The sequence below is a fragment of the Cuculus canorus genome, chromosome 6 (assembly GCF_017976375.1).
Source record: "Cuculus canorus isolate bCucCan1 chromosome 6, bCucCan1.pri, whole genome shotgun sequence".
Taxonomy (NCBI): Eukaryota; Metazoa; Chordata; class Aves; order Cuculiformes; family Cuculidae; genus Cuculus; species Cuculus canorus.
The window spans coordinates 37,779,892-37,806,527 of record NC_071406.1 but is presented as its reverse complement, the minus strand read 5'-3'; the positions used below and the strand labels follow the sequence as shown (position 1 = coordinate 37,806,527).

General features: G+C 48.8%; 1 protein-coding gene across 1 annotated transcript in view; it reads right to left on the bottom strand.

Annotated features, from left to right (window-relative positions):
- The window catches only part of CPS1 (carbamoyl-phosphate synthase 1), a 109,242-nt gene that overhangs the window by 21,957 nt on the left and 60,649 nt on the right, over nucleotides 1-26,636 (bottom strand). The window contains exons 24-30 of the mRNA XM_054070644.1: nucleotides 17,876-18,017; nucleotides 14,941-15,006; nucleotides 14,411-14,474; nucleotides 11,764-11,945; nucleotides 5,109-5,303; nucleotides 4,065-4,132; nucleotides 1,563-1,638 (exon numbers count right to left, since the gene is read on the bottom strand). Coding sequence (XP_053926619.1) covers nucleotides 1,563-1,638; nucleotides 4,065-4,132; nucleotides 5,109-5,303; nucleotides 11,764-11,945; nucleotides 14,411-14,474; nucleotides 14,941-15,006; nucleotides 17,876-18,017 — 793 coding nt within the window. The remainder of the gene's footprint in view (nucleotides 1-1,562; nucleotides 1,639-4,064; nucleotides 4,133-5,108; nucleotides 5,304-11,763; nucleotides 11,946-14,410; nucleotides 14,475-14,940; nucleotides 15,007-17,875; nucleotides 18,018-26,636) is intronic.

Sequence of the window (26,636 nt, the reverse complement as noted above, 5' to 3'; positions counted from 1 at the left end):
AAGAGAAACTAGGTTTTTGGGAGGCCGAGCACTCCTAAGAAGCTGATGTCTCCCACAGGCTGACCCCGTAGTCCTCTGAGAACTATAGAATTCATTGAATCACAGAATCCCTAGGTTGGAAAAGATCTTTGAGATCGAGTCCAGCCGTACCTGTCCACTATTGAACCAGATCCCTGAGCACCTCGTCTGTCCAACTTTTAAACCCCTCCAGGGACGGGGACTCCACCACCTCCCTGGGCAGCCACTGCCATAGCCTGAGAACCCGTTTGGGGAAGGAGTTTTTCCTGACATCCAATTTGAACCTCCCCTTGCATAGTTTAAGGCCATTCTCTCTCATCTGATCAGTTGTCACTTGAGAGAACAGACCACCACCCACCTCTCTACAACCTCCTTTCAGAGAGCTGCAGAGAGTGATGAGTTCTCTCCTCAGTCTCCTCCTCCCCAGGAAACTTCCATCATGTGCTCCATACACGTGCAAAGCACATGGTTTTGTTCTTACTCATGCTGTAACCAGCTAACGAATCTCTTGAGTGAGCAGGAATGTGTCTGGCTTCCATAGTCAGCTGTGTTTCCAGGAAGTTCCTCTTTAACTGACTTATTTATAACTCCCAAGATCCCCATCATGGTGGTGCTTATGTTTCTACAGGATCATTCCGAACACGGATGATTCCAAAAAAAGGGGGGAAAACTGCAGAAGAAGAGAGACTAAAAGGCAAGGGCAAGCTCAGAGTTTGTTGAAAGGTCAGGCTTCCAACTCTGCGTGCTCTTCATTCAACCTCGATGGTTTAACTTTCCCCTCCTCCCATATTCTCATCTCCCCAGACATCCCTTGTATCACAACACTGACAGAAGGTGGAGAAGAAATCCAGGCTTTGAGGTGTCTGTTGTCTTCTGAAGAGTTTATATCTTGGGAAAATGGCTCAGATTTCTCTTTTCTACATGTCCACAAGAAAGACCAAACCCTTCCCTGTGCTTGAATAAAGACACTTAAAAAAATCTCCAAATTAGCTTTCCAAAAATGTTTAAAAACAGAAACCAGCACTTTCATCTTCTGCATTAGACGCTCTGCAGATCAATAATCCCACTGGATGAGCAGCAGCCAGGCAGCAGTCCTGCTTTTGTATCAGCGGAAAACGGGACTGAGTACATTTCTGAGAGAGTTAAATGTCAGAGCAAAGGCGGCAAATGTGCCTGCATTTAAAAGAGGAGGGAAAAAGGCCATTGGTTTGGAACCTTTAAAGCCCATTCAGTTCCACCCCCTGCCATGGGCAGGGACACCCCCCACTGGATCAGGGGCTCCAAGCCCCATCCAACCTGGCCTTGAACCCCTCCAGGGATGGGGCAGCCACCTCTGCTCTGGGCAACCTGGGCCAGGGCCTCCTCACCCTCACCATGAAGAATTTCTTCCCAATGTTTCATCTAAATCTCCCCTTCCAATTTAAAGCCATTCCCCTCGTCCTGTCACTACAGGCCCTTGGAAAAAGAGATGGAAAGCACAGTAAAGGGGAAACAAATACAGCAAAAGCAAGAAGAACAAGCAGTAGCGGCACAAAGACTAGTACCTGAGAGACTCTGGTGGCTTCAGCTAAGAACCTCTTCATTTCCTCTTCAGTGAACACTACGTTCATTGCCGACCCACTGTGAGAAAGGCAGAGAAAAGCAATCAGGTCACCTTCCCTCGTGACTTCAAGGGAGGAATCGGTGTTAGCACCACAGCGCAGGGTTGTCTCTACCTGTGTATGATGGACTAGCTAAGAGACCTCCTGGCTCAAGCCACTCGCTCCCCTCTGGACTGAAAGAAAGGCAGAGCTGATACCTAATGAACCTCCATTACTCTTCCTACAGAAGACAGGTGACCTCCAGAGCACTAACAAAGGACTGTAATGAAGAACTGTGGTCGTGTGGCTTTAGCACTGTGGCCAAATCCCCTTTCTGACCTAAGCCTTTAAAGCTCCCCCTAAACAGGAGAAGATGTCTGCTCAGCCAGACAGCCCCACAATGGACCCAGGCCTTCACAACAGCTCAAGACAACGCTGGTGCTGCGCTCACTTTACCCCCATTACTCCTCAGCGGCGGATGAAGAGAGGAATGCACAGGCTGCGGATGGTTGTGGCAGCATAAATGCAGATGAAAATGAGCTGCTCTTTGTTGGCCTTTTCCCTGGGCCCCTTCTCCCTAACGTTTTAGTCCTTAAGGGAGAGACACAGCAGGCACAGACATTGTATCTGGAAGCTGCTTGGAAATGTCGCTATCAGGAATAACAGAGAGGGGATTTCGGAGCACATGGGCTAGGGGTCAGCAATTCGGGTCCCTTCAAAAGACAAGAATCTTTTGAAACAGACCCCTTTAAAAAACCCTTCGGACAAACTGACAGAGACCGTGGGGAAAAGCAGAGGGAGGTTCTGTCCCATGAGATCAGTCTCTTCATCCTAAGATAGAGTCATAAAATCATGGAACGGTTTGGGTCGGAAGGGACCTCAAAGCCCATCCAGTCCCACCACTGCCACGGGCAAGGACACCTCCCACTGGATCAGGGGCTCCAAGCCCCATCCAACCTGGCCTGGAACCCTTCCAGGGATGAGGCAGCCACCACTGCTCCGGGCAACCTGGGCCAGGGCCTCCCCACCCTCATCGTGAAGAATTTCTTCCTAATGTCTAATCTAGATCTCCCCCCTTCCAACGTGAAGCCAATAAGCAGACCCACCATCTAGCTTATTCTGCTTTCCAACCACGTCTTTGGCTGATGCATATCAACAGGGTTCATTAAATCCAAGAACCTGCACCAGCAGCTCCACCAAGGCCATGCGCTGGGACCCACAGCACACAGCCAGTGGGGAAATGCGTTTAGTTTTCCAAGGCATTTGGCAAATATTAAGGCTGTGTCTGTTCAAAGGTTGAAGAAGTCTGACTGGGGACCTGCTGCTGTTCTGCAAATAGAGGCCAGACAGTCCGCTGTGCTCAGGCTTTTCACTCTCTGTTTCCTCAAGTATAACATTCTGCAGTCTCATCTTTCTTCCCGGAGTCTCCCTGTCCTGTCTGAACACTCATTAGCAAACACTTACATGGGAAGGGCCTACATGGAATTTCATACAGCAAGAACAACAGGCTAAAAGAACTGCTTCCTAAATGTCTGGAGAGTGACCTCACAAGCAGTTTCCACCTTCTCCTGGTCTGAGGGCTTTGTAACCCCACAGCAAGCTTCAGAAACTGTGTAGAAAAGTCACATCTAGTAGTCTTTCTTAAAGGATATTTCTTCAAGAGTTGAACATACAAGAAATCCTTCTCCTTTTCCTCTGTTTAAATAAAAAGGGGAATTTTTTCCTCCCTTGACAAAGAATATCATGCTGCTTCATTGTGACAGGCGTCCCTGTTTCATAGGAAAAGGATTCTGTCGTGCATTCATCTCCACTTGGTGCCCAAACTGTCTCTCTGTGCCAAGCACGGAAGGAACTCCTCGCAGAGAAGAGGAATCATTCAAAACGTGTGAGTTTGCTGCGTGCACGCGCCGGTGTGAGTGCTTCAAACAGCTGAGCTGTTGGAAGCGTGTGGCTCCATACAATGTCTGTGTAAAGAGAAGCAGCTGCCGCAACGCAGGGACACAAAACGTGCCTGTAAGCAGAGAAGCTTGGCAAACGCCACGCTGAACTCACAGGAGTGCTGTCATTTTCTGAGCCCAGATGCCAAATGGCCTCAGCGTCTTCCCTTCTGGTTTTCCTGGTGACAAATGATCTCCTGGCTTAATTGTACAGGTAGCAGTCCCTGGAGCCTTAAGAAACATCGCAGATACTTCAGGGCTTTGCCTTTGACATATGGAAAAGGTAACGCAGCTAAACAAGCCATTCTTATTATGTTCTACCTCTGACCTCTGCCTGATGGACCTAAGAGACCCCTTGCCTTCCTTGACTGGTTCGAGCAGTTGTCCCACCTCTTGAGATGGGCAACTTTATGCTGCGTGCACCTAGCAGGGTGTTTGCTACATATGCCCTAGTGTGATCTCCCATGTCTTAAAGAGGCTTTTGCAGTTCACATCCCCAACCTGACGAGCTGCCAGGGTGGAGCCTTACCTCAGAACGTAGGAAGGCCTCAGCAAACACGGGTAACCCACAGACCTTGCAAACTCCACTGCTTCTCCCTAAAGAAAGAGAGGAAAAATGTGCTGTGACCTAGAAAATACTTTAAATTCATATCAATATTTCAACTCTAACTGCATTTGCACATTGTGAGCCGTTAAGATGCAGCAGGGGGGGACACAGATGATGACAGTGACACTACAGCCTGGGTTGAATGTCATACATGACTTCTTAGTTCTAGAGTTGTCATCTTCAGAACTTCCCCGTCCACAGAGCTTCACCAGGAAAACAGAGCAGCACTGGCACACAGAATCATGGAACGGTTTGTGTCGAAAAAGACCTCAGTTCCAGCCCCTGCCATGCTCCAAGCTCCATCCAACCTGGCCTTCAACACCTCCAGGGATGGGGCAGCTACCACTGCTCTGGGCAACCTGGGCCACGGCCTCTGCACCCTTGCAGCAAAACATTTCTGCCTAAGACCTCATCTCAATCTCCCCTCTTTCAGCTTCAATCTGTTCCCCCTCTCCTCTCCCTGCCCTCCCTGATCCAGAGCCCCTCCCCAGCTTTCCTGGAGCTCCTTTCAGCACTGAAAGCTGCTCTAAGCTCTCCCCACAGCCTTCTCTTCTCCAGGCTGAACAACCCTAACTCTCTCAGCCTGTCCTCAGAGCAGAGGTGCTCCAGCACTTGGATCACCAGCGTGGCCTCCTGTGGACTCACTCTAACAGGTCCATGTCCTGTCCACCTGCTATAATAGTTTTCAAGGCCAGCAGGATAAAACAGAGTAGCTTGGCAGTGGTGCTAACTTTTCTGGGTATCTACCCCATGTTGTGTAAAGATGATTTAAAGACAATTCCCTTCCAGTTTTCAACCCCCTGCCAGTGATACTCCAACATCACTTTAAAGGGAACAAAATATTCTTCAACATTGATAGTAAAAAAAATGTCAAACATCTTTGGAATCTTGAAAGGTATCAGAAAATTGTTCCCCCTGAGCTCATAACAATGCTTCCTGGTTTCCCAGACACACATCCCAACTTACCAGCGTGCTGACCGCCCTCCAGGGAGCCTGGGCCACGTGCAGGTCATCCAGAACAGCTGAGAACATCGAGCGATCTTCTGCCCGGTCAATCTGCAAAGGACTTGTGCCAAGGATCTTCACTCCATTCTGGTGTAGTGGCACTGCCAAGTTATTGGGAATCTGCCCGCCTACAGAAATGATGCAACCACTGCATCCCTGTGAGCAGAGAGAAAGGAACACGGTCATGTCCAGGTTAGCGTAACATTAAGAGCTGTTGTAACAAGGAACCCAATATTTAGATTACACCACTTTTCATGTTGCTGTGAGCAATGGCAGATCATAAGAGCCACAGGAACCCAGGCCGCAAAGTGCAATTCAGAGCATGTAGCCTCTCTAAAACAGTGATATCCCCTTTATGTCACTCATCAGACAACAGTAACGTGAGGATGAATCCCCCAGGAAACTGAAGGAATCTACGGTCTTTGCCTGCCTTTGGACATCACACCAAGAGTTTACAACTTCTGGTGCACCACAGCCTTTTGCCCTGCTTCCGTGTCATGTTCAGGTGCTCCTGCCTCCCCAGAGAGGAGAAGCCCTGAGCTGACACATTCTCCTTTGCTCTGAAGAGGAAGGGCACCACACTATGAAAACTTCACACCCCACAAATCAACTCAAAACTCTGCTCGGTGGGGTCAGTTCTTCTTCCCACGTTCTCCTACACATGTAAACATGAGGATCATCCTTCAACCAAGCCCCTTCTCACTCCTCTGCAGTGACCTTTGGACACAGTACCAGGAATAAACAACATGGTTTTGGTCCTCTTTCTTTCTCAATCCAGCCTTTTCAAGCAAACAGCCTCAACCATGCTCAGAGTTGGAGACTTCCAGACATTCAGCTGAACTCTTTTTCACTCCGGAGTTCCAAAGCAATAACCTCCAGCAGGGAGGCAATGGGAAATAGCTGGCATTCTGTTTTTTCCCCCTAATTCTGTTATTTCCTAAGCAAACGCACCTTCCCAGCCCCAGCTGGCAGCATGTAGGAAGCACTCGCTGCCGACCCCTTGCTGGCCTGTACAAAGCCAAGCAGAGTCCAGTTCAAGAGACACCAATCCACCAACTGGCCTGTGGCAGTGAATTACACCGGATACATCTACCCCTTTAGTTTAATTCACCCTCAGCATTCCTGACTTGCTCCTCATTCCTTATAGAGCACTGACACTAACAAGTACTGCAGCCCTACAAGCTCGTTTCTACACAGGTTATTTGCAAGCGCTTCAGCCCCAGAAATGGATGAGGGGGGACACAGCACTCTCCAGTCACAACAGCACATACCGTGGTTGTCACGGGGTAACCACGATATTTTAAGTGAGGAGAAAAGAAAGGGCAAATAAGAAGAGACAGGCGAGCCCACTTGCAAACACACAGCCTTCTGCAGATGCAAATATGGGCTGCATCGAAAGTAGCGTGGCCAGCAGGGTGAGGGAGGAGATTCAGCCACTCTGCTCTGCTCTACTGAGATCCCAACCGGAGGCCTGTGTCCAGGTCTGGAGTCCTCAGCACAGGAAGGACACAAAGCTTTTGGAGCGAGTGCAGAGGAGGACACAGAGATGTTCTGAGGGCTGGAGAACCTCATGTACGAGGACACGGCGAAATGTTTTGCTGTGAGGGTGGGGAGGCCCTGGCCCAGGTTGCCCAGAGTGGTGGCTGCCCCATCCCTGGAGGGGTTCAAGGCCAGGTTGGATGGGGCTTGGAGCCCCTGATCCAGTGGGAGGTGTCCCTGCGCATGGCAGTGGTGGAACTGGGTGGGCTTTGAGGTCCCTTCTGACCCAGACGATTCCGTGATTCTCTGATTGTAACACAGAACCCTGCTGCTTCCAAGTACAATCTTGCCTGGTGTGAAGATTTTCAATAGTAAAATAACAATCCTTGGAGTATCTGCAACAATTACAAGGATACGAATTACATTTAAATTGTGCAATAATTGCAGGTAATTGAATAACAGGCACTTTACTTCCAAATTAAAGCTGGTGAAACTTTGCCCAAAGGAGAAACATGACTGTACTGAAGGGCTCTTTTGAACCAAGTGCATGTGATGTGGTTTTACCGACCTCTAACAAACGAGAAACATCAATCAAGTGATCCACACTTTTAGAGTATCAATGCTCTTTTAATTAACAAGTGTGGTTCTCCTGATGCTTGGCCCCACTGGCCTTCCTGGAAGAGGAACTTCCTAATGAGGGATTTAAAGGGATTTAGAGTCACAGATCCGTATGCTGAGAGCAGGATGCGACTAGAAGTGACTGAGAATAAACAGATGATAAATGCCAGTACAAGCTCTGTTCACTTCAACGTGGGTAATGTCCTGCCGTGATCAAAAGCCACTGACAAAGTCTTGTGTTTAAGCAGCACTTATTATCCCGAGGTCTATAAGATTAGGATTTGCTGCTAACAGACACTGCTGGAGATAGGTGTTTTCCCTTTTCACCTCTTCTAGGATGACTTCTGCTGCTGGCCAACAGCAACTACCTTAGAGAGCTTAGGACAGGGAGAGAAAAATACCTCATTAGTACTGGATGGAGCAAAGACAGAGCCTGTTCTGTGCCTGCATGTGCTTGTCCCATGACATAGGATCTCGCCATCTCCAATTTGGAAGAAAAACCTGTTCTTTACTGCTTCCAGAGCCATTACAGTCCTTATCTCTAGTCCTCAGAACACTTATCATCGCATGTGGACGAGAACTAGAGAGCAAATACACCAAACCCTTTCTTGCAGCTTGGAATGGGTCCTGCTGGATAACACAGCAACCTAGCCTTGCTGTCAAGGTCAACCAACAACTTAACCTGTCCTCAGCATCTCTGAAATGCCAACGTCCCAGCTGACAGCTTCTCCTTTGCTGCTGTTTACTCCTTCCTTCGAAACAACTCGAGTCACTCAGCCTCTAGAATCCAAACACTGCCTCCATCAAAGCCAGGACGGCGTTAGGGGCTCCAGCCCCATGGAGACAGAGGAGAAGGCTTATTCAAGCAGACAACAAAGAATCATATACTCAGTTTTACTCAAAAAGAATCATAAATTGAGACCCAGCCTCTGCTTATTTCGGTCTTTACAGCCCTGCTGTTACGGTCTCACCTGAAGAGCAGCCACTGCCCCACCAGGGAGTGCGATGGCTCCGTCGAGAGATGCAGGCAGACACTGTGTATCACTCTGTCATCAACCATATTTTAATTATAAAGAAAATGAATAACATCCCTGCCATTACATATCTTTAAAATATGTGCTATACATAATCCAGTGAAAGAAGCCTAGAGAGAATGATTTTCCCCTTTATAACAAAAATCACTCTTTTTATTACTACCTTGCTTTTATGCCATTAGTAATAGAGTTGGGTTTTCTTTTTCCCCAAGTTTGAAAACAAATTAAACCATTAAAATTGTACCTAAGAGCCTCCTTTGGTTTTATGAATTGTTTCAGAATGATCCTAGAAACTGAAAAGAGAATCAGAGGAGGCCCTCGAGCAGATAGGTATTAAAATAAAAAGGGAACATCTTCTCCGGAAACAAAAAGCCAATAAATCTGAAGGAAGGAATTGTATTTTATTTTAAATTATTGTCCTCATAGAGCACCCCCTCACTCTGCACTTTCACAGTGAATTACAGTTCCCTCCAAAGCACGGCTCTGTTGTGCAGAGCTTGGTGAGTCAGAGCAGCTGCAAACATCAGCTGGAGAGGCAGAGGTGAAGGGGACCCAAGGGAGAGAAGTAGAAGGGGCAGCTGAGGACATCTCTGTGATAGGACCATGCGTAGGCAGGTTCCAGCCCCCTTGGGCGCGGTGGCAACCTCATTCCTCAATGTACCCTGATTTGTCTCATCGGAAGAGCTGGGATAAGTCAGTGCACCTGTTTATTTGTCCTTAATGGTTGACCAAGGTTTGCTGCTAATCCTAATAACATTTAAGGAGTCAAGGCTCTGTCTCTCTTCTCCCATGTAACAGGTGATGGGATGAGAGGAAATGGCCTCAAGTTGCACCAGGGCAGGTTTAGATTGGATATCAGGAAGCATTTCTTCACCAAAAGGGTTCCCAGGCCCTGGCAGAGGCTGCCCAGGGAGGCAGTGGAGTCCCAGACCCTGGAGGGGTTTAAAAGCCGTGCAGCTGAGGTGCTCAGGGATCTGGTTTGGCAGTGGACAGGGACAGCTGGACTCAATGATCTCAAAGGTCTTTTCCAACCAAACAATTCTACGATTCTCTCCTGAGGGCAAAGGGCTACATCCATTGTTTGCTGATGGGTTTAACTAGGGTTTGTCATAGTATCTTTGCCACCTATTCATTGTATACTGGAACACTAGAGGAGGCCAAGGAGCAGGAGAGTTTAAAAGCTGGGTCTGAAATCACGGCACTACTGATGCTTTGGATACGAAGCCGGGAGAGATGATTATCAGCAAGATTGGTGAGGGACCTCAGAGTCAGATCCTGAATTTTTAACTCAGTTGTTTCCTTAGGGACTGACTTCCTATTGCATTTGCCTGAGGGAATGTTCTGTTAACAGGACATTAGCATTTGGCTCACTCATTTTAAAACCATGACATATTGCAAATAGCACCTTTCAGACCACACTGTTGGAGGTCTGGTGTCTGTCGCATGAGACTGCTGCCTCTCTGCTCCTTAGCGACTCAGTTTCCCTACTTGCAAATTAGGTGTAACGACACCATCCCCTGTGGTCACTACTTAAGTTCTCTAAAAGAGACAAGAAGTTATTATTCATCTCAGGGATTTATCAGACAGTGCAACCCTAACTTTGGATGTTTGGGTGCCTTTAACACCTCCAGAACAAACACCAAATCGGTTGGTTTCATACCCAAGGATCCTCTACGAACTCTCCCACCACCTCTCTTCTCCCTTTTTATTCACACCAGCTCCTGCTGCTCCTCCCTGCCTTCTCTCCTCTCACAATCACGTTCTGGTTTATTGCACAAGCAGGACAGGCTAAAACCCTACCCAGAAGCATGAGCAGAGTCCAGCTGGTGATGGTCGAGCTGGGAATCTGCCAGCGGAGAGTCCTTCCTCTCCAGCTCTGGGCTGGCACAGGATGCTGCTATCACACCTTCAGCCCTGCAATTCACCAAGCCCTGCTGTGACAAGGGGAATAAACCAAATTCCAATACATAGGTATTCTTCTTTTCACATATTTTTGTTCCCCAACTCGCTAATTACCAGTGCAGGATGTTTAAATCCGAGCTGCTCCCTCATCACCCACCTCTACCTCATCTATGATCCTGCGGTAATTAGACACTGTGTTTCATCAGTGCTATTTGTCTGACAATTTGTCTCCACGCCCCAAGTGCAGAAGTTCAGTTTTGCTTAAGTAACCAGGATTCCAACGCTTATAGAGTGGAGTCTCACGGAACACCCTAAGGCATTCAAAAATCAGCTTTTAAGAGTCAAGACAACCGCCGGAGCCTTTTGGCCTGTCCTAAATCCATGCTTTCCAGTAACAGGCTCTGGTTTTATGAAAACTGAAAGAAGGAAAAAAACCAGCTTGTAGGAATAGGAAAGTATGAGCACGCAATCTAAAAATGGTCCTAGGCAGCACTTTGCAGAAGGTTTAAGAACAGAGCCTAGAGAACAGGACTTGAGTTCTGATGGGCTTTTGCTTGGTCCTGGATTTGGAAATGACCAACACATAGCCATAGGTTATAAAATCAATTTTGAAACTTGTCATATAATCATAAAGGTTGGAAAAGCCCTCTAAGCTCATCCAGTCCAACCACCAGCCAAACCCCACCGTGTCTGCTAAACCGTGTCCTGATATGCCACCGCTACGCACGTCATGAACCCCTTTGAGCTCAAATTGCCATAGACCGGGAAAAGGAACCAAGAAAAATAAGTTTCACATGACTTGGGTTCTGCAAAGTTCCTTCAGCAAGCGACATGGCCAACTCACTTTGAATGTCACAGGAGATGAAGTTCCTGTAAGCACCTTTGAAGGCCTCAACCACGAATCCAAGATGAGTGTGTTACCAGTTAGAATTCAGCATTTTCCATACTGAGTCTTTATATTATATATCCTCCCATCACCAAATCTGCCTGGGACTCTTCTCCATCTCTTGGTATCAGCACTTCTGAACACTGGAACCTCCTAACAGGCAAGTGCAGCGCCTGGATCAGGAGGTGGAATGTATCTGGCTGTGATGGCACTTCCAATGCCCTCCCCTGACCCGCCTGCACGCTGGCGCAACCCACCACATCGCTGTGGGATTGCAAGGCCGAGACTGCAAGTTCGTGACCACACGTTAGCGTTATGCACACAACTCACTGCACCGCGTCAGGGGGAGCACGTGTGCTTAAAGTCAAGGATCTGCTTAAGCGCTACAGCTTGGCACTGCAAGGGCAGAACGATTTGTGCGATAAATGACTGCGCAGCAAATTAAATCTGCTTGTAAATATTCCACAATATGGCAGCTCGCAAAATAATTTTGTATTTATTTGGCATTCATTATTGAGCAGCCTGCTAGGAACATCAACGATGTGTGAAATGCAACACCGGGATCCAAACCAAACAGATTTTGCTCGCAATCTCTCCCCACTCGCCCCCGGCTGGTCTGCCAAAGCACGCTAGTGACATGAATTTTGAAGAGTTTAGTTGGATTCACGGCTTTTGTTAGGCTTGGGCTTTTCTTTACCTCATATTGGTAGATGTCCAGGATCCTTTCCAATGACAGCTCCTCAAAGTACAGTCTGTCACACTCATCGAAATCTGTGCTCACCGTCTCCGGGTTGCAATTCACCATGACGGTCTTGTTGCCAAGCTGACGCAGCGTGCGGATGCTGGAGACGGCACACCAATCAAACTCCACACTGCTGCCTGCCAGAAGACAGAAAAGAGGGCAAGGAAAGGAAGGAAGTAGAGAAGAAAACATAAACAGATGTTCTCAGAGCTCAAGCTTATAAAAGGAAACAGAAAAAAACCTTCAGCATTGCCTCCTGTCAGCTGAGAGCAAGAAATCTCATTGTCCTCCCACAGAAGCTCATGGTCCACACCAGGGGAGCCTCCAAGCACAACAGGTAAGTCAGCTCAGCTGCTCAGGAGCAGAAGGCCTCTGACTCCTCTGTTATCCTGCTCTCACACACACTCATCTCTGCTCCTGCTGCCCATCCAGCTACCACCACCTCCCATCCAACACGCTCCAAGTTGAACCTCAGAGGCAGAACCTCAGGGGTGACGACACCGAGCGCCCGTTATTACAAGATAGAGCAGGTCACTTGAGGAAAAGTGGAGCATTTGTACAGATGTGGGTCAAAAACCAGGTTTTTACCTTCCAGAAGAGCAGCGTAGGCTAAGCTATCCACGGAAAAAACACAGCTCAGTGCATTTGACCTCCCTGCATGCTGACTCCAGACACAGCAAACTGGTAGAACAACACTTTTAGAGCCATTTTGTGGCTTTATCTCATTTTAAAGGTCACAGCAACTATGGCAACGCCATGGGGCAAGCATGTGCTGCTGTCCTGAGCCCTGTGACTACCTCTAAAGGGAAAAGGCACAGAGGGAGTCACCTGGTGCTCAGTCCTGGGTAAGCAGCAGGGCTCGGGCAACACTGCAGCTTCAGGCACTGACAGAGTCCAGATTTGTGCTAGCAGCTACCATCCCATAAATTTCTACGCTCAAACAACTAAGAAGGGAACCATAAACACAGAACGCTGCATATGAAAAACTATCATTAAATGGTCACACTTACAGCCTGCAAGAAAACTTTGGCCTCATCATGAAGTGCTCACAGTCATTACAGGATCGTTAACCACTGACATAATTTTTTTTTAATCTATAATTATATGACAAGAAACATTGGAAACCATGTCTGTGCTTAACTGCTGACAACAGCACCTCATCACGGACAGACAGCTGTCACAGGTCACCCACTGACAAGCATGCCATATCATTCCCTACCTCTGTCCAACAGGAACCTCAAACCATGCCCAGGCCCTGGCTAAAACCCCACAGCAAAGAGAGAGAAATAACGGAATGGTTTGGGTTGGATGGGACCTCAAAGCCCATGGAGTCCCATCCCTGTCATGGGCAGGGACACCTCCCACCTGATCCGGTTGCTCCAAGCCCCATCCAACCTGGCCTGGAACCCCTCCAGGGATGGGGCAGCCACCACTGCTCTGGGCAACCTGGGCCAGGGCCTCACCACTCACATCGTTAAGAATTTCTTCCTAATGTCTAATCTAAATCTTCCCCCTTCCAGTTTCAAGCCATTAAATCCAATCTGAAGCTAAGTGTTTTCCCAGAAGGGTCACCAGATGCTCATTCACTTTTTGCACTTCACTTATCCACAGAAAAAACCTCAACTCTGGGACACAGTGATCACACTGGAGTCTCCATCTGCCTGTTTTAGATTGGTCACCAGAGACAAAAGCTCAGGGCCTGCTCCTCCTCGCGTGAGGAAGCTGCAGAGCAGGATGAGGTATCCCTTCAGTCTCATCCACACTGAACAAACTCAGTGACTTCAGCCGCTCCTCACACGGCTTCTCCTCTAAGCCCTTCACCAACTCCGTGCCCTCCTCTGGACGCTCTCCAGTAGCTTGAGATCCTGCACCAAAAACTGCACCCACTGCTCAAGCTCAAGCTGCAGAGTGAATTTCAGCTTTCAAACCCCATCACCGCTATTTGTGGGACGCAGAGCAAAAATATTCCTGAAAACAAGCATTTTATGTTTTCTGTCAATAATTGCAAGCTATTTGGAATGATCCATGAAAAGAAAAAGTGAAAGTCACCCTACAGAGGACTCAGAAGCTTGTCTACTCATAGCCACGAGGCAACACTTATGCTGCATAACCATCTGAGTGGGCAGAAAAAACAGCTCAGGGAGAATTGCTTCTCCAAGAGCAGCTGAAGATATCAAAATATTATCATAGTCACCTATACGTCGAGTAGGAAAATGCACGGTACACAACAACATTGGCACAAGCTGGCAGTAAACATGCAAGATGGGTGTGGAAGCAACAAGCTTGTGTACAAGGTATCACACGCTCTTAAGATCTTAACGTGTGTAAAAAACAAGGTTAAAAAATTCCCTACGACTTTGTGACAATCAGAACAAAGTGACTGAAAAGGGAAAAGTAATAAAAGTCTCTCATTTTTTCTAGGGCGTGAAATGAAGTCTCCAAGCAAATGTAAAGGCAAAGCTTGGGTTAGGAATTGATGCCCTGTGCACCGCACTCCGGAGGGGTTTGATGCCGTATGGGAAGAGGAACAAATGAACCACAAGGATATCCAAAGGAAGCTTGAGGGTGCAAGGAGAACAGAAGAACAGCAAGAAAGATTTACCTATGTGATAAGGTCCACAGCCCAACACCATCACTCCACGGTCATCAAATTTTACATCGTGTTCCTGAGATGGGAGGGAGAGAAGCCATTAGGATCTGTACTCCACCACACCTAATCCACATCTTTCAGAACATCCAGTTTTGGGTGCACAGTTTGGTCCTTCAGGGCTCAAGTCTGATCTCATTTACTGCAGCATAACTCAAGAGCAACTCAACTGGAATTAGTGGCGCTGCACCCACACCGAAGGAGAGCCAGACCTTCCCATCCGGCTGCTCGAGCAGCCACAAGAGCTGTGGAGTTTCACATAGAAATGAGAGAAGAAAAACAAGTTCTGCATTCCCAGCATCTCCCCTGTGCAAGTACAGGTGACAGAAGACAGGATCACGACAACATGGGGGCTTTAATGCTCGATGCACTGGATCCCTATTGGAGCAAGAGAAAGCTCCAGGCCTGCTCTAGGGGGTTATATGTAAATAAAGAGAGAGATCAAACCAGACATCAAAGAGACCGTTGATTCCAAATGTGCCTACCTGCCCATTGTACGTGACGTAGAGGTAATTGGTTACCGCTGGGTATTCCGCTGCCAGAGTGTCAATCTGTGAGGAGAAGAAGAGGAGGGGGTGTGACACAGCCAGCGCAAGATCCTTCCTACATGCAGGTGCTCTGGCGTTTTTCTTTTCCCTCTTTTTCCTTTCCTGCTCCTCTTTCTGTTCTATTATTTCCCCATTGTGTCTTTTCTCAAACGGAGGAAATCTGAACGGTCAGATCTGGCAACGTGGCAGAGGCCTGGCCTTCTTCCTGGACCGTACAGAGTCCACAGCAAACTTTGCAGTTTTAGCTCTGTACCTCTTCGGTAAAACATCTGCAGAGCCCAGGAACTCTCCCCATCCACCCCTTCTTGCCAAGGCCCTCGTTCTCTAGTGAGTTTGGCAGCATTAATTACAGAGATCTCCATTCCTTCAGGTCTCCTGCCCTCCTTAGCTGTGCCATCTGGGATCTTCAAGCACCACTCTTAACCCCATTGGAATACAAGCACGCACAAACCATCACTTTGAGATCACACCTAGTAGCATCCAGCGGTGTGAGTGCAACAAATGAGGGCAGTACGGCGAGGTGGGGGACACTGCCCCTCTGCTCTGCCGAGACTCCACCTGGAGCATCTGCGTCCAGTTCTGGACTCCTCAGCACAGGGAGGACATGGAGCTGTTGAAGATGTGGAGGAGGCCACAAAAATCATCAAAAGGCCTGGAACAACCCCCCCTATCCCATAAAGAGACCCAGAGAGAGTTGGGGTTGTTCAGCCTGGAAAATAAAACGCTCCAGGGAGACCTTACTGCAGCCTTTCCATACTTAAGGGCGGCTAAGTAAGATGGAGACACACTTTTCAGCAGGGTCTTTAGCAATAGGACAAGGTGTAATGGTTTTAAACTAAAAGAGGAGAGGCTTAGACAAGATATTAGGAAGAAATGTTTTCCTCTGAGGGTGGGGAGGCCCTGGCCCAGGTTGCCCAGTGGTGGCTGCTCAGTCCCTCAAGGTGTTCAAGGCCAGGTCGGATGGGGCTTGGAGCCCCTGATCCAGTGGGAAGTGTCCTACGGCAGGGGTGGAACTGGGTGGGCTTTGAGGTCCCTTCCAACCCAAACCATTCCATGATTCTATGATTTACTTTACAATCAAACTCATCCTTTGATAACTAAAAGGTAGACAAAGCAAGAGCGATTTCCTACTGCCCTTTATAGGTAGTTTTCAATATCTCCTGATGTAACTAGTCACCAGAGAGTCCAGAAGAATAATTTGCCTACTAGGCTATTCACAAACTATTTGTGTCAACTACCGACTGCATGTTGTACATGATAACCAGTCAATCCAGGCCACCAGCAACAGCTGAGGTTCCCTGGATGAACAGCTGAAGCATCGCTACAAAGAATACTGAGCAGGGAACAACATGAACGCAGGCCTGACATGAATTTTTACATGCTGCACCATTTAAAAACCTATCCAGTCTTCAAGTATGTTCCGGAATCCCCCCGGCTGTCCAAATCCTTATGAATAATGAAGAACGTGACCTTACGTCGTTAACACTATGTAAGTGTCTACTGCTTGTTCCTGCTGTTAATCCTGCAACTTGTACTTCATGGCTCAAGAAGAAACAGATGCTTGGAAGGCACCAACGCAGGCGTAAGTGGAATGACCTGATTAGGGGTACGTTGACACAGAAATCAATCCAGCACTGCAGCGCCATATGCAGCGGAGAGAAGACAGTGCAAGACCAGGCACATTCCTGCAAGCCAGGTAAGGACAGAGAAGGAAAACAGCAGCTGGGGAACAGAAGGAGATTTGGCACCTGGAACTGGGCCTGGGAACACAGATGGGCTCTTTTGGAAACGTGCAGTAGCTTGGGGTGGGTTTTTTTTCTTTGTTTAAGGGCAAAAAAGCAGCTGGTGGCAGTTTAAACTCAATGTACCTCAAAGGCAGCAGCAGAACACCTAGCACAGAAGAGGCGAGGCTGCCAGGAGCACCAGATGAACTCATTACGTTTGCGCCATCACAATGAATAGCAAATGAACCCATAACCATAGCACACCTCGAATAAAGTATCGCTCTGCAAAAAATTACTACCATGGAAGAAGACCTGTCACACTTTTTGTGGTCGCACCATGGTGGGCCAGGATTCCCAGCCTCCTCCTGAAGCCAGGGAGCTGCGTTTGCCCCTCAGGCACGTGGAATATGAACAAGAATACTCTGAGCCTCCCTTTGGGGATGTTCATGCCATTACACTGACGTCTGCAGTGCAGAAGTAACAGCTACGTGGGTGAAATCTGTTCTCCTCTAATCAAAGAATCATAGAATAGTTCGAGTTGGAAAAGACCTTAAAGATCATCTAATTCCAACCCCCTGCCATGGGCAGGGACACCTCCCACTGGATCAGGGTTATCAAAGCCCCATCCAACCTGGCCTTGAACCCCTCCATGGATGGGGCAGCCACCACTGCTCTGGGCAACCTGGGCCAGGGCCTCCCCACCCTCATTGTGAAGAATTTCTTCCTAATGTCCAACCCAAATCTTCCCCCTTCCAATTTAAAACCATTCCTGCTCACCCCTTCACTCCAGGCCTTTGTAAAAAGCCCCTCTTTCCTGGAGCTTTCTTGGAGCCCCTTTCAGCACTGGAAGCTGCTCTAAGGTCTCCCTGGAGCCTTCTCTTCTCCAGGCTGAACAACTCCAAGTCTCAGCCTGTCCTTGTATAGGAGGTGCTTGGATCATCTTCATGGCCTCCTCTGGATCCATTCCAACAGCCCCATGTCCTTCTCATGTTGAGGACTCCAGAACTGGACAATGTCAATGTCAGAACTCCCATGGATGTAAAGGGAGACAGGGGTTCCACTTTGTTTACCTCCGCTCTCTCCAAGGACACAGAGGCCTGTTCCTCCTCCAGGAAGCCACATCATTAACAACGATGCTTCCGACATACCTGTTTCACGCAGGGCACTACGTTCTTCCTCCAGCGCAGCTGGCGGCACTGAGCCTCAGTCAGCCCCAGGCATTTCCCAAGCTGTTTGTCCGAGAACCCGATCTGCTTGGCTTTCCTCAGCATCTCTTCTGGAACTGTTTCACTAGGATTAAACAAGAAAAACATCCCTGCGTGAGGCTTTACAGGAACTCAGAGCAGATACAATCGCTTGTATCTTCCGTACTGCACAGAGTTGCTATAGGGTGGAGCATGTTAAGGCAAGGCACGGAAGAAGACACAGCTGAGCTCTGCCATCCTTACACCTGAAAGATCCTTTTTGCACAGAATACCCCGAAAAACACCTGTAAGAAAATGTATACAGGCAGACTGCGGCTGCTAGGAAATGAAACTCTTTCTTCCCTTGCATTTTTCAGACACCAATGAAATGATGAGGTCCTGGAGAAAAGAAGGCTCTGGGGAGACCTTAGAGCAGCTTCCAGTACTGAAAGGGGTTCCAGGAAAGCTGGGGAGGGGCTCTTGATCAGGGAAGGCAGACACAGGACAAGGGGAATGGTTTGAAGCTGAAAGAGGGGAGATTGAGATGAGATCTGGAGAAAAGGGTTTTCCTGTGGGGATGGGGAGGCCCTGGCCCAGGGTGCCCAGAGCAGTGGCAGCCCCAACCCTTGAGGGGTTCAAGGCCAGGTTGGATGGGGCTTGGAGCCTCCGATCCAGTGGGAGGTGTCCCTGGCTATGGGTGCCTCTCCAGGGATGGAGACTCCACCCCTGCCCTGGGCAATCTCTGCCAGGGCTTCACCACTCTATCAGTAAAGAAAATTTTCCTAACATACAACCTAAATTTCCCTAGCACAACTTGAGGCCATTTCTTCTTGTCCTACCAGTTGTCACTTGGGAGAAGAGCCCAGCACCCACCTCACTACAACCTCCTTTCAGGAGCTGCAGAGAGCAATGAGGTCTCCCCTCAGCCTCCTCTTCTCCAGGCTAAAGAACCCCACGTCCCTCAGACGCCCCTCATACTACTCGTGCTCCATTACCGCTGCCTGAAATTGCTCCAATTTGCCCCAAAGAAGCCCTTCTTCCTATTTCTGAGGATGCTCTGAGGCTGGTCAGCCTTTTGTAAAAGCACCTGTCTTCAGACATACAAGGTAGGAATGACCTCCCGGGGCTCACAGGCAAGGTTGGATTTTCCTTCTGACAGCCTCAAGTTTACTTTTTTCCACACCCTTTGTGCTGCTTCTTGCGTTATGGAAATGGGGAGAGAGGGGGGACAGATAGGGCAAAGCAGGGGGACCTTTTTTGATTCCATATTTGCAATCAGGGTCTCTCAACACTTCCATGTATTCTTGTCCTCCTTGTTTTGCTTTTCAAGAGTCTCTTGTTTTAGCTGTTTATTCCCACTGCATTGCTTTCCCCGACTTTCTCGCCCATTTGGCTCTTGATTCTTTCACCTTCTCCATGCCCCTTCCATTCCTGCCCCTTTTCTTCTCTCCCACTCCATCTTTGTTCCACCTCAGTTTGAACCCACCTATAACCCGGACAGTTTCTACCCATTTCTGTTTCCAAGCTACCTTTTCTAAGCTTAGCTTTTGCAAAAACAGAGCAAAAAAGCCTATGTATTTTTATCAGCACTTGTGCTTTTCATCTTCATTGCCAAGAGCATCCTTGCCTGCCCGATAAATCAATATTTTATGAGCAAGCAAGCTCTGAATCAGGAAAAAGGAAATGATTAACAAACAAGCAATTTTCCTAAATCAGGGGTTTGAATTCTGTCCTTCGCTTAGTGGCAATTTTAAATAAACAGCATCATGTTATTGGAGGGGGAGGAGAGGGGCAAGGCTGCTTTTATTGGGATGAGGTGGGAAGCCGAAGCATGGAAGAGAGTCATTGGGATGGATTCTCCACCTTAGCTCAGGCAGAGAGCGGCTCTGCTGCCCGCGGTGAAGCCAGGCTGGCATAAAGCGGGGGAGAGACACAGAGGTGTCAAAATAGCTCTTCTGGGAGAACTGGGGACCAGAAGCTTTGGGGTCCAGCTCCCTTGGTAGAAGGGCTTCCTCTATGAATTCCTTGGTGCCATCTCTCCTGCCTCTCAAACAGCTTCACGCAGCAGTACCACCTCCACAGTCCACCACCACATCACCCCCTCCTCACTCCAGCAGATCCTGCTCTTTGCTAGTGTCAGAAGGAAACGGCCCTCCCAAATCCAGCAGGCTGAGCTGCCCAGGGTTTGGATTTAATGCTGGGGGCAGAAAATATTCCCCAAAGCAGAACCACTTAGCAGTGGAACAGGTTAAAGCCTGTGGTTTCCGTGCACGAATGCCCACCACAAACTCCTCTGCTTCTCCTCAGCTCTTTGGACTTTTGGATCGCAGAGGCAGGACTTCTAGCAGAAATTCTGAACATGAGACTGGAAGGAATTGCTGGGCATTTTATAAGAGGCAACACAGCAAGCAAAAGCTGCCGGTTCTCCAGCAAAGCAGACGCCAGCCATCACTGTCTGTTAAGAACACAGCCATACTCAATGGGTACTCACAGCCCAGAAGGCTGACCGTGTCCTGGGCTGCATCAAAAGCAGCGTGGCCAGCAGGGCGAGGGAGAAGATGCTGCCCCTCTGCTCTTATGAGACCTCATCTGGAGTCCTGTAAGCAGTTCTGGAATCCCCAACACAAGAAGGATATGGAGCTGTTGGAGCGAGCCCAGAGGAGGCCATGGAGATGATGCAAGGGCTGGAGAACCTCCTGTATGAGCAGTGGCAGCTGCCCCATCCCTGGAGGGGTTCAAGGCAAGGTTGGATGGGCCTTGGAGCCCCTGATCCAGTGGGAGGTGTCTGTGCCCATGGCAGGGGTGCAACCAGATGGGCTTTGAGGTCCCTTCCCACCCAAGCCAGTCTATTATTCTAGGATTCAGCATTCCTTAAGTACAAGTGAGCGAGCCTGATGACCCCAAGAAAATGAGCCCTTTTCAGTGCCGTTTACTCCCTCGGAACCGCACACAGCTCACTGTCATCTGATTACTGACAGAGCAAGAAAATTGCCTTCATTTGCAGCTTGTTTCAGTTCAGGTTTTGTATCTCATTATAACAACATCATTCATTGCCATCCCTCCCGCAGGGCAGGGAGAAGAGAAGCAGTGATTATTTGCCGACGTGATTCATTTGCCTTGGGCTGGCAGCTTAAATTAGGTTAGGACACTTACTAATCTATGCAAAAAGGTAACCAGCTTTGTCCAGGACAACCAGTGCATAAGGGAAAGACTGAATACCTAAAGGGGAAACCAAACTGTGCATATTTATCTCTGCTACTCCCAATGCAGGATAAAGAAAAGATAAGAGATGTAGCTTTCAATGTCGCTAATGAGAAGGATGCAGTGGAAACTGTTCGAGCAGCACCCAGACAGGAGGAGTATTTTCATTTCTCACTGCTGAAGAGGCAGCTTAATATGGAGGAATCAGAATCATAAAGGCTGGAAAAGATCTCTAAGCTCATCCAGTCCAACTGTCATCCCAACCCCACCATGCCTGCTAAACCATGTCCTCAGGTGCCATGGCCACATGCCTTTTGAACCCCTCCAGGGATGAAGACTCCACCACCTCTCTGGGCAGCCTCTGCCAGGGCTTCAACACATAAAGAAATGTTTCCCAATATCCAGTCTAATACCACCACGCCCCCCCTCCCCCGGTGCAACTTGAGGCCATTCCCTCTCATCCTATCAGCTATCACTTGGGAGAAGAGCCCAGCATCCACCTCACTGCAACCTCCTTTCATAGAGCTTTAGAGAGTGATGAGGTCTCCCCTCAGCCTCTTCTTCTCCAGGTTAAACAACTCCCAGGTCCCTCAGCCACTCCTCATAAATTTGTTCTCCAGCCCTTTCCCCATCTCCGTTCCTTTCTCAGGACGTGCTCCAGCCCCTCAATGTCCTTCTCTTTGTGAGGGGCCAAAAACTGAACCCGGGATTTGAGGTGCAGCCTCACCAGCACCATCCTCCCCAAGCCTGGAGTGCTGCAATCAATCCCTCAGCACTGGTGTGGCAACCAAGCTCACTCTCTGCATGTACCAGACACAGGTCGTCACACCTGGACCACTTCCATTAACTAATAAGGGACACTTTTAGTGTGCATAGCTCAGCTTCCATGGAAAGGATATAAAGAAACACGCAGACATTATAGCAGGGAGTTGCTTATCTTACAGAGAGCAAAGCTGAGACACATGGAGATGAAGGTGTGACGTCTTTCAAGATCCAGCATTTCCCCTGCCCTTGCCCAGGCAGCCCTTTAGACTTGCAGCAGACACTAAAGCCAGCAAGAGCAGAACCAGGCTGATCTCTTTGAATGCTTGAATGCAAATAACCCTTCTAAGGGCTCACCAGAAATCCAGCACCAAAGAGAAGAACAAATTCTCAGCTCTGGCTGTTCCCAAACTCATGACCCTGTTCTACATCACAGCCTCCTGCTTCTCCCTGGAGCACTGCTGACTTAAACACAGAGCAAAAGTCTTCCAAAGGCTGAACTCCCTCGCTGGTCTGTAATCAGTTCTGAAACAGAGGGAGATGAAGCGGCCACAACTCCAAACTCCTACAATGCTCCTTCTTCCTAACATTCACCTTTGCAAAACAGTTATAGAATCATTCATAAAATCATTTGGTTGGAAAAGACCTTCGAGATCATCAATTCCAACCGTATCTGTCCACTACTAAATCAATTCAGTAAGCAGCGAGTAAGAAGCTTTAGAGCTTCCAAACCAGACAATCAGACTTTTGCTCTGCCATAAGCACTTGCAAAGCTCAAATCCCCTGCATGTTTTGCATTTATAAACAACGTAAGTCTCCCCCGAACCTTCCTTGTGCCTCCATTTCAGCTTCCAGTGTTGATTTATTGTTGCTTTTTTGTTTAAAATCCTACTCTGTCATCTTCAGAACTCCATCCACTTACTTCTTCAATAATAAATGATAAAGGGAAATGGAATAAATTCCCCTTAATGAGGAAATGTTCACCTGGTGCAGAGGACCAGTCAGTCTCTAAACTTACTGGAGGAATGCCAGCAGCATCGCAGTTACCAGGAGAACCCGCCTGCTTCACCACAGCCCTCTTTTCCACTTTATCCAATCCACCAGGTTAGGAGTAATGCTGAATAAACGTGCCGGCAGGGAGCCCCCATAGTCTGGGAAGAAGCCCTCTTCTTGTCTCTCAGATTAGGCTCTGCTTCATTTTAGCTGTGTGATCAAGTTTATTCCCCTCCACACATTACTTAGGCATCTGTTAATGAGTCTTGATCAAAAAGACCAGGAATATTTTGTGAACTGAGGCCAAAGCCTGAGCTGGGAGGGTTTGGGACACTGCTGTTGCATCAGTTAACATCTGCCCTGTAAGCCCATACACTCACCCCTGCAGCTCATCTCTGTTCATCTCAGGAGCTACTCACGGGGCTTGGGCACACGCAGAGCAGCTGCAAAGATGAGAACATCAGCCTTGAACTCGGCTCCTCCTAAATCTGGAGGGGGTGGATTTGTAGAATCAGAGAACTGTTAAGGTTGGAAAAGCCCTCTAAGTTCATCCAGTCCAACTGCCAGACCAACCCCACCGTGCCACATAAAGAACAGCCTGAAGGGTCACCTCTACACGCTTCATGAACCCTTCCAGGGATGGACACACTGCCAGGGCTTCACCACTCTGTCAGTAAAGACATTTTTACTGATATCTAAATCTCCTCTGGCACAAATTAAGGCCATTTCCTCTTGCTCTATCACTTGTCACTTGGGAGAAGAGGCGAGCAACCACCCCACTGCAACCTTCTTTCAGGAGTTGCAGAGAGCGATGAGGTCTCCTCTCAGCTTCCTCTTCCCCAGGGTAAACAACCCCAGGTTCCTCAGCCCCTTCCCCCATCTCATTGCCTCCTCAGAACATGTTCCAGCAAACTCAAAGTCCAGTTTTGCTCTGGCAAGCACAGTGAACCAAAAGCAAGAAATGTTGGAATCCAAATGCCTCATGCCCAGTCCCGAGAGAGGACTCCTCCGTTCTTAGCAGTCATAGACCTGGAGGGTTTCAAAGTAGACTTGATTTCATGCTGGATCACGTACAAAGAGAGATTCTTCCTCTTTTCCTCATTGTCTTGCTCTGCTTCCAGGCTCCTAGTGGTTTCCTTGATTGCTCCTGATATTTACAAGCTTTTGAACATGCTACAATTAAAATAATGAGATTGGTATACAACTCCTCTCCCTGCTCCTCTTCTCAAGCAGACAGATTGTTATTGTTCTTCCCCTCCTAAGAAACTCATGAGGTGCCTGGCAAAAAGCTGTCAAAGGAGCGGTTAGGGAAGCAGGAGCTGGAAACCAACAAACCTCGCTCACTGAACAACTATCACTCCAGCTCTCCACAACATTAATGTTCAGGTCCCTGAGCTAATAAGTCTCGCTGTGGACATCTTGATTTAAGTAACATGAACTCCTCACTGTGCACTAAGACCTACGTGACTCTCACCTCGCACTAAGTGATGCACTGAAGCGGCAGCTCACAGCAAACCACAGAAATGGGTCATGGATCACAGAACCATGGAATCGTCTGGGTCAGAAGGGACCTCAAAGCCCACCCAGTTCCACCACTGCCATGGGCAGGGACACCTCCCACTGGATCAGGGGCTCCAAGCCCCATCCAACCTGGCTTTGAACCCCTCCAGGGATGGGGCAGCCACCACTGCTCTGGGCAACCTGGGCCAGGGCCTCCCCACCCTCACAGCAAAACATTTCTCCCCAAGATCTCATCTCAATTTCCCCTGTTGCAGCTTCAAACCATTTCCCCTCATCCTCTCCCTGCCCTCCCTGATCAAGAGCCCTTTCCCAGCATTCCTGGAGCCCCTTTTAGTACTGGAAGCTGCTCTAAGGTCTCTTTGAAGCCTTCTCTTCTCCAGGCTGAACAACCCCAACCCTCTCAGCCTGTTCTCCTATGGGAGGTGCTTCAGCCCTCGCATCACCTCTGTTGCTCCTCTGCACTTGCTCTGCTTCCTCAAATCCTATTTTCTCCCCTGGTAAAAGGGAGCTTTGAGGTCTTTGCTGGGATGCCATGGGACAGACTTCCGTGCGCTTCTGGCATTGCGCACACCAGTCATAGAGGTTCCCCAACAGCTCCTAAAGGGCGATGCCTGTGTCCTCTATATCAAGGGAAAAACACACTTTGTGTTTTTAGAAATGTTTTGAAGAAAAATACAGCAGTGAAATTCCTGGTGGCTCTACAAGACAAATGGAGTCTCTCATGGCAGATCTACACAAAGCACTAACAGCAGCGCTAAACGGATGCTTATATTGTGCTCAGGTACCAAATCCCTAATATGTTCCTGAGCCTTTCCTGCCCCACAGTTCACAAAGAAAACAGAAGTAATCTTCCCAATTCGTTAAAAGTACTACCAAAGCATTGGTGGCAGCTCCTCCAACAAGACAAATCTGGGCAGCCTCGTTCAGTGCCGCTGGGCCTGCGCTGCTTTATCCCCACACAAGCTCTGACTTCTGCTGTCTGACCCACAACAAAAGCGCGCAGCTTGGCAGAAAGGCTGCTCTGGACAGGAGTGGGCATGCAACCACCGCTGTGGAAAAGCCCAGTTACTGACAGCTTAGCTAGTCTTTCCTCCCCGTGTTGTTTCCCAGGTCACCAGCTGGAGCTAGGTTTTAATCCCAGCCCCTGTATTTCTGCGCCTGCTCACCCACCAGCGTGTTTTGCAGTCAAGTCATGCCTCCAGTGAGCAGCTTTCAAAACACACCTTTCACAGACCCAAGGACATGAGCATCAAAAAGGAAGTTGCGATAAACAGCTTTTTCCATGGGCCACTGCGCACAGCGCCGGGCCACAAATGCCAGACTGAAGTGGGTCTGCACTTCCCATGCTGTCCTGCTTTCACATCCGCAAACCTGTGGCTCTTTAGGAAGAACAAGAACACCACTCAAGACTGCACTTACACCTTCCAAGCAAAGCACAGGCCAGAAGGCGTTTTCACTCAATGCCACACAGCAAGAACACCTTCTTCAAAACAAAGCTCCAAGGATTAAAGTTCATAGAATCATGGAATGGTTTGGGTTGGAAGGGACCTCAAAGCCCATCCAGTTCCACCCCCTGCCATGGGCAGGGACACCTCCCACTGGATCAGGGGCTCCAAGCCTCATCCAACCTGGCCTTGAACCCCTCCAGGGATGGGGCAGCCACCACTGCTCTGGGCAGCCTGGGCCAGGGTCTCCCCACCCTCAGAGCAAAACATTTTTCCCTAAGATCTCATCTCATCTCATCTTCCCTCTTGCAGCTTCAAACTGTTCCCCCTCCTCCTCTCCTTGCACTCCCTGATCAAGAGCCCCTCCCCACCTTTCCTGCAGGCCCCCATACAACCATTATCCCATAAAACCTTCCACGCATGGAAACATTCCCTGCATAAATCAGTGAGGCCTTTTGCTTACCTCCCAATCACCTCACGTGGTGAGGATGCAAGGCAGCGTGCAGTGTGTGACCACTGCTTGCTGAGCTGCTCACAAAGGCCTCCACCTGCCTCTGACCCCCCTGCCCCATCTGACTGCCCTATCCACTCCTTCCAGCTCTAAACTTCCTCTTGGTAGAGCCCATCTCCTTGTTACCAGTCTCTACAACAGCTCTGCAGGACCCCAATCAAGACTCTTAGCAGTGATGTTACCTCAACCGCATCCAAAGCTCGCTGCAGAGAACCCCTCAGCTGATCCAGAGACAAAAAGGAAGGGATGGATTTGACTGAACAGGGAGTGAGCTTGGAACCAGCAACAGTGC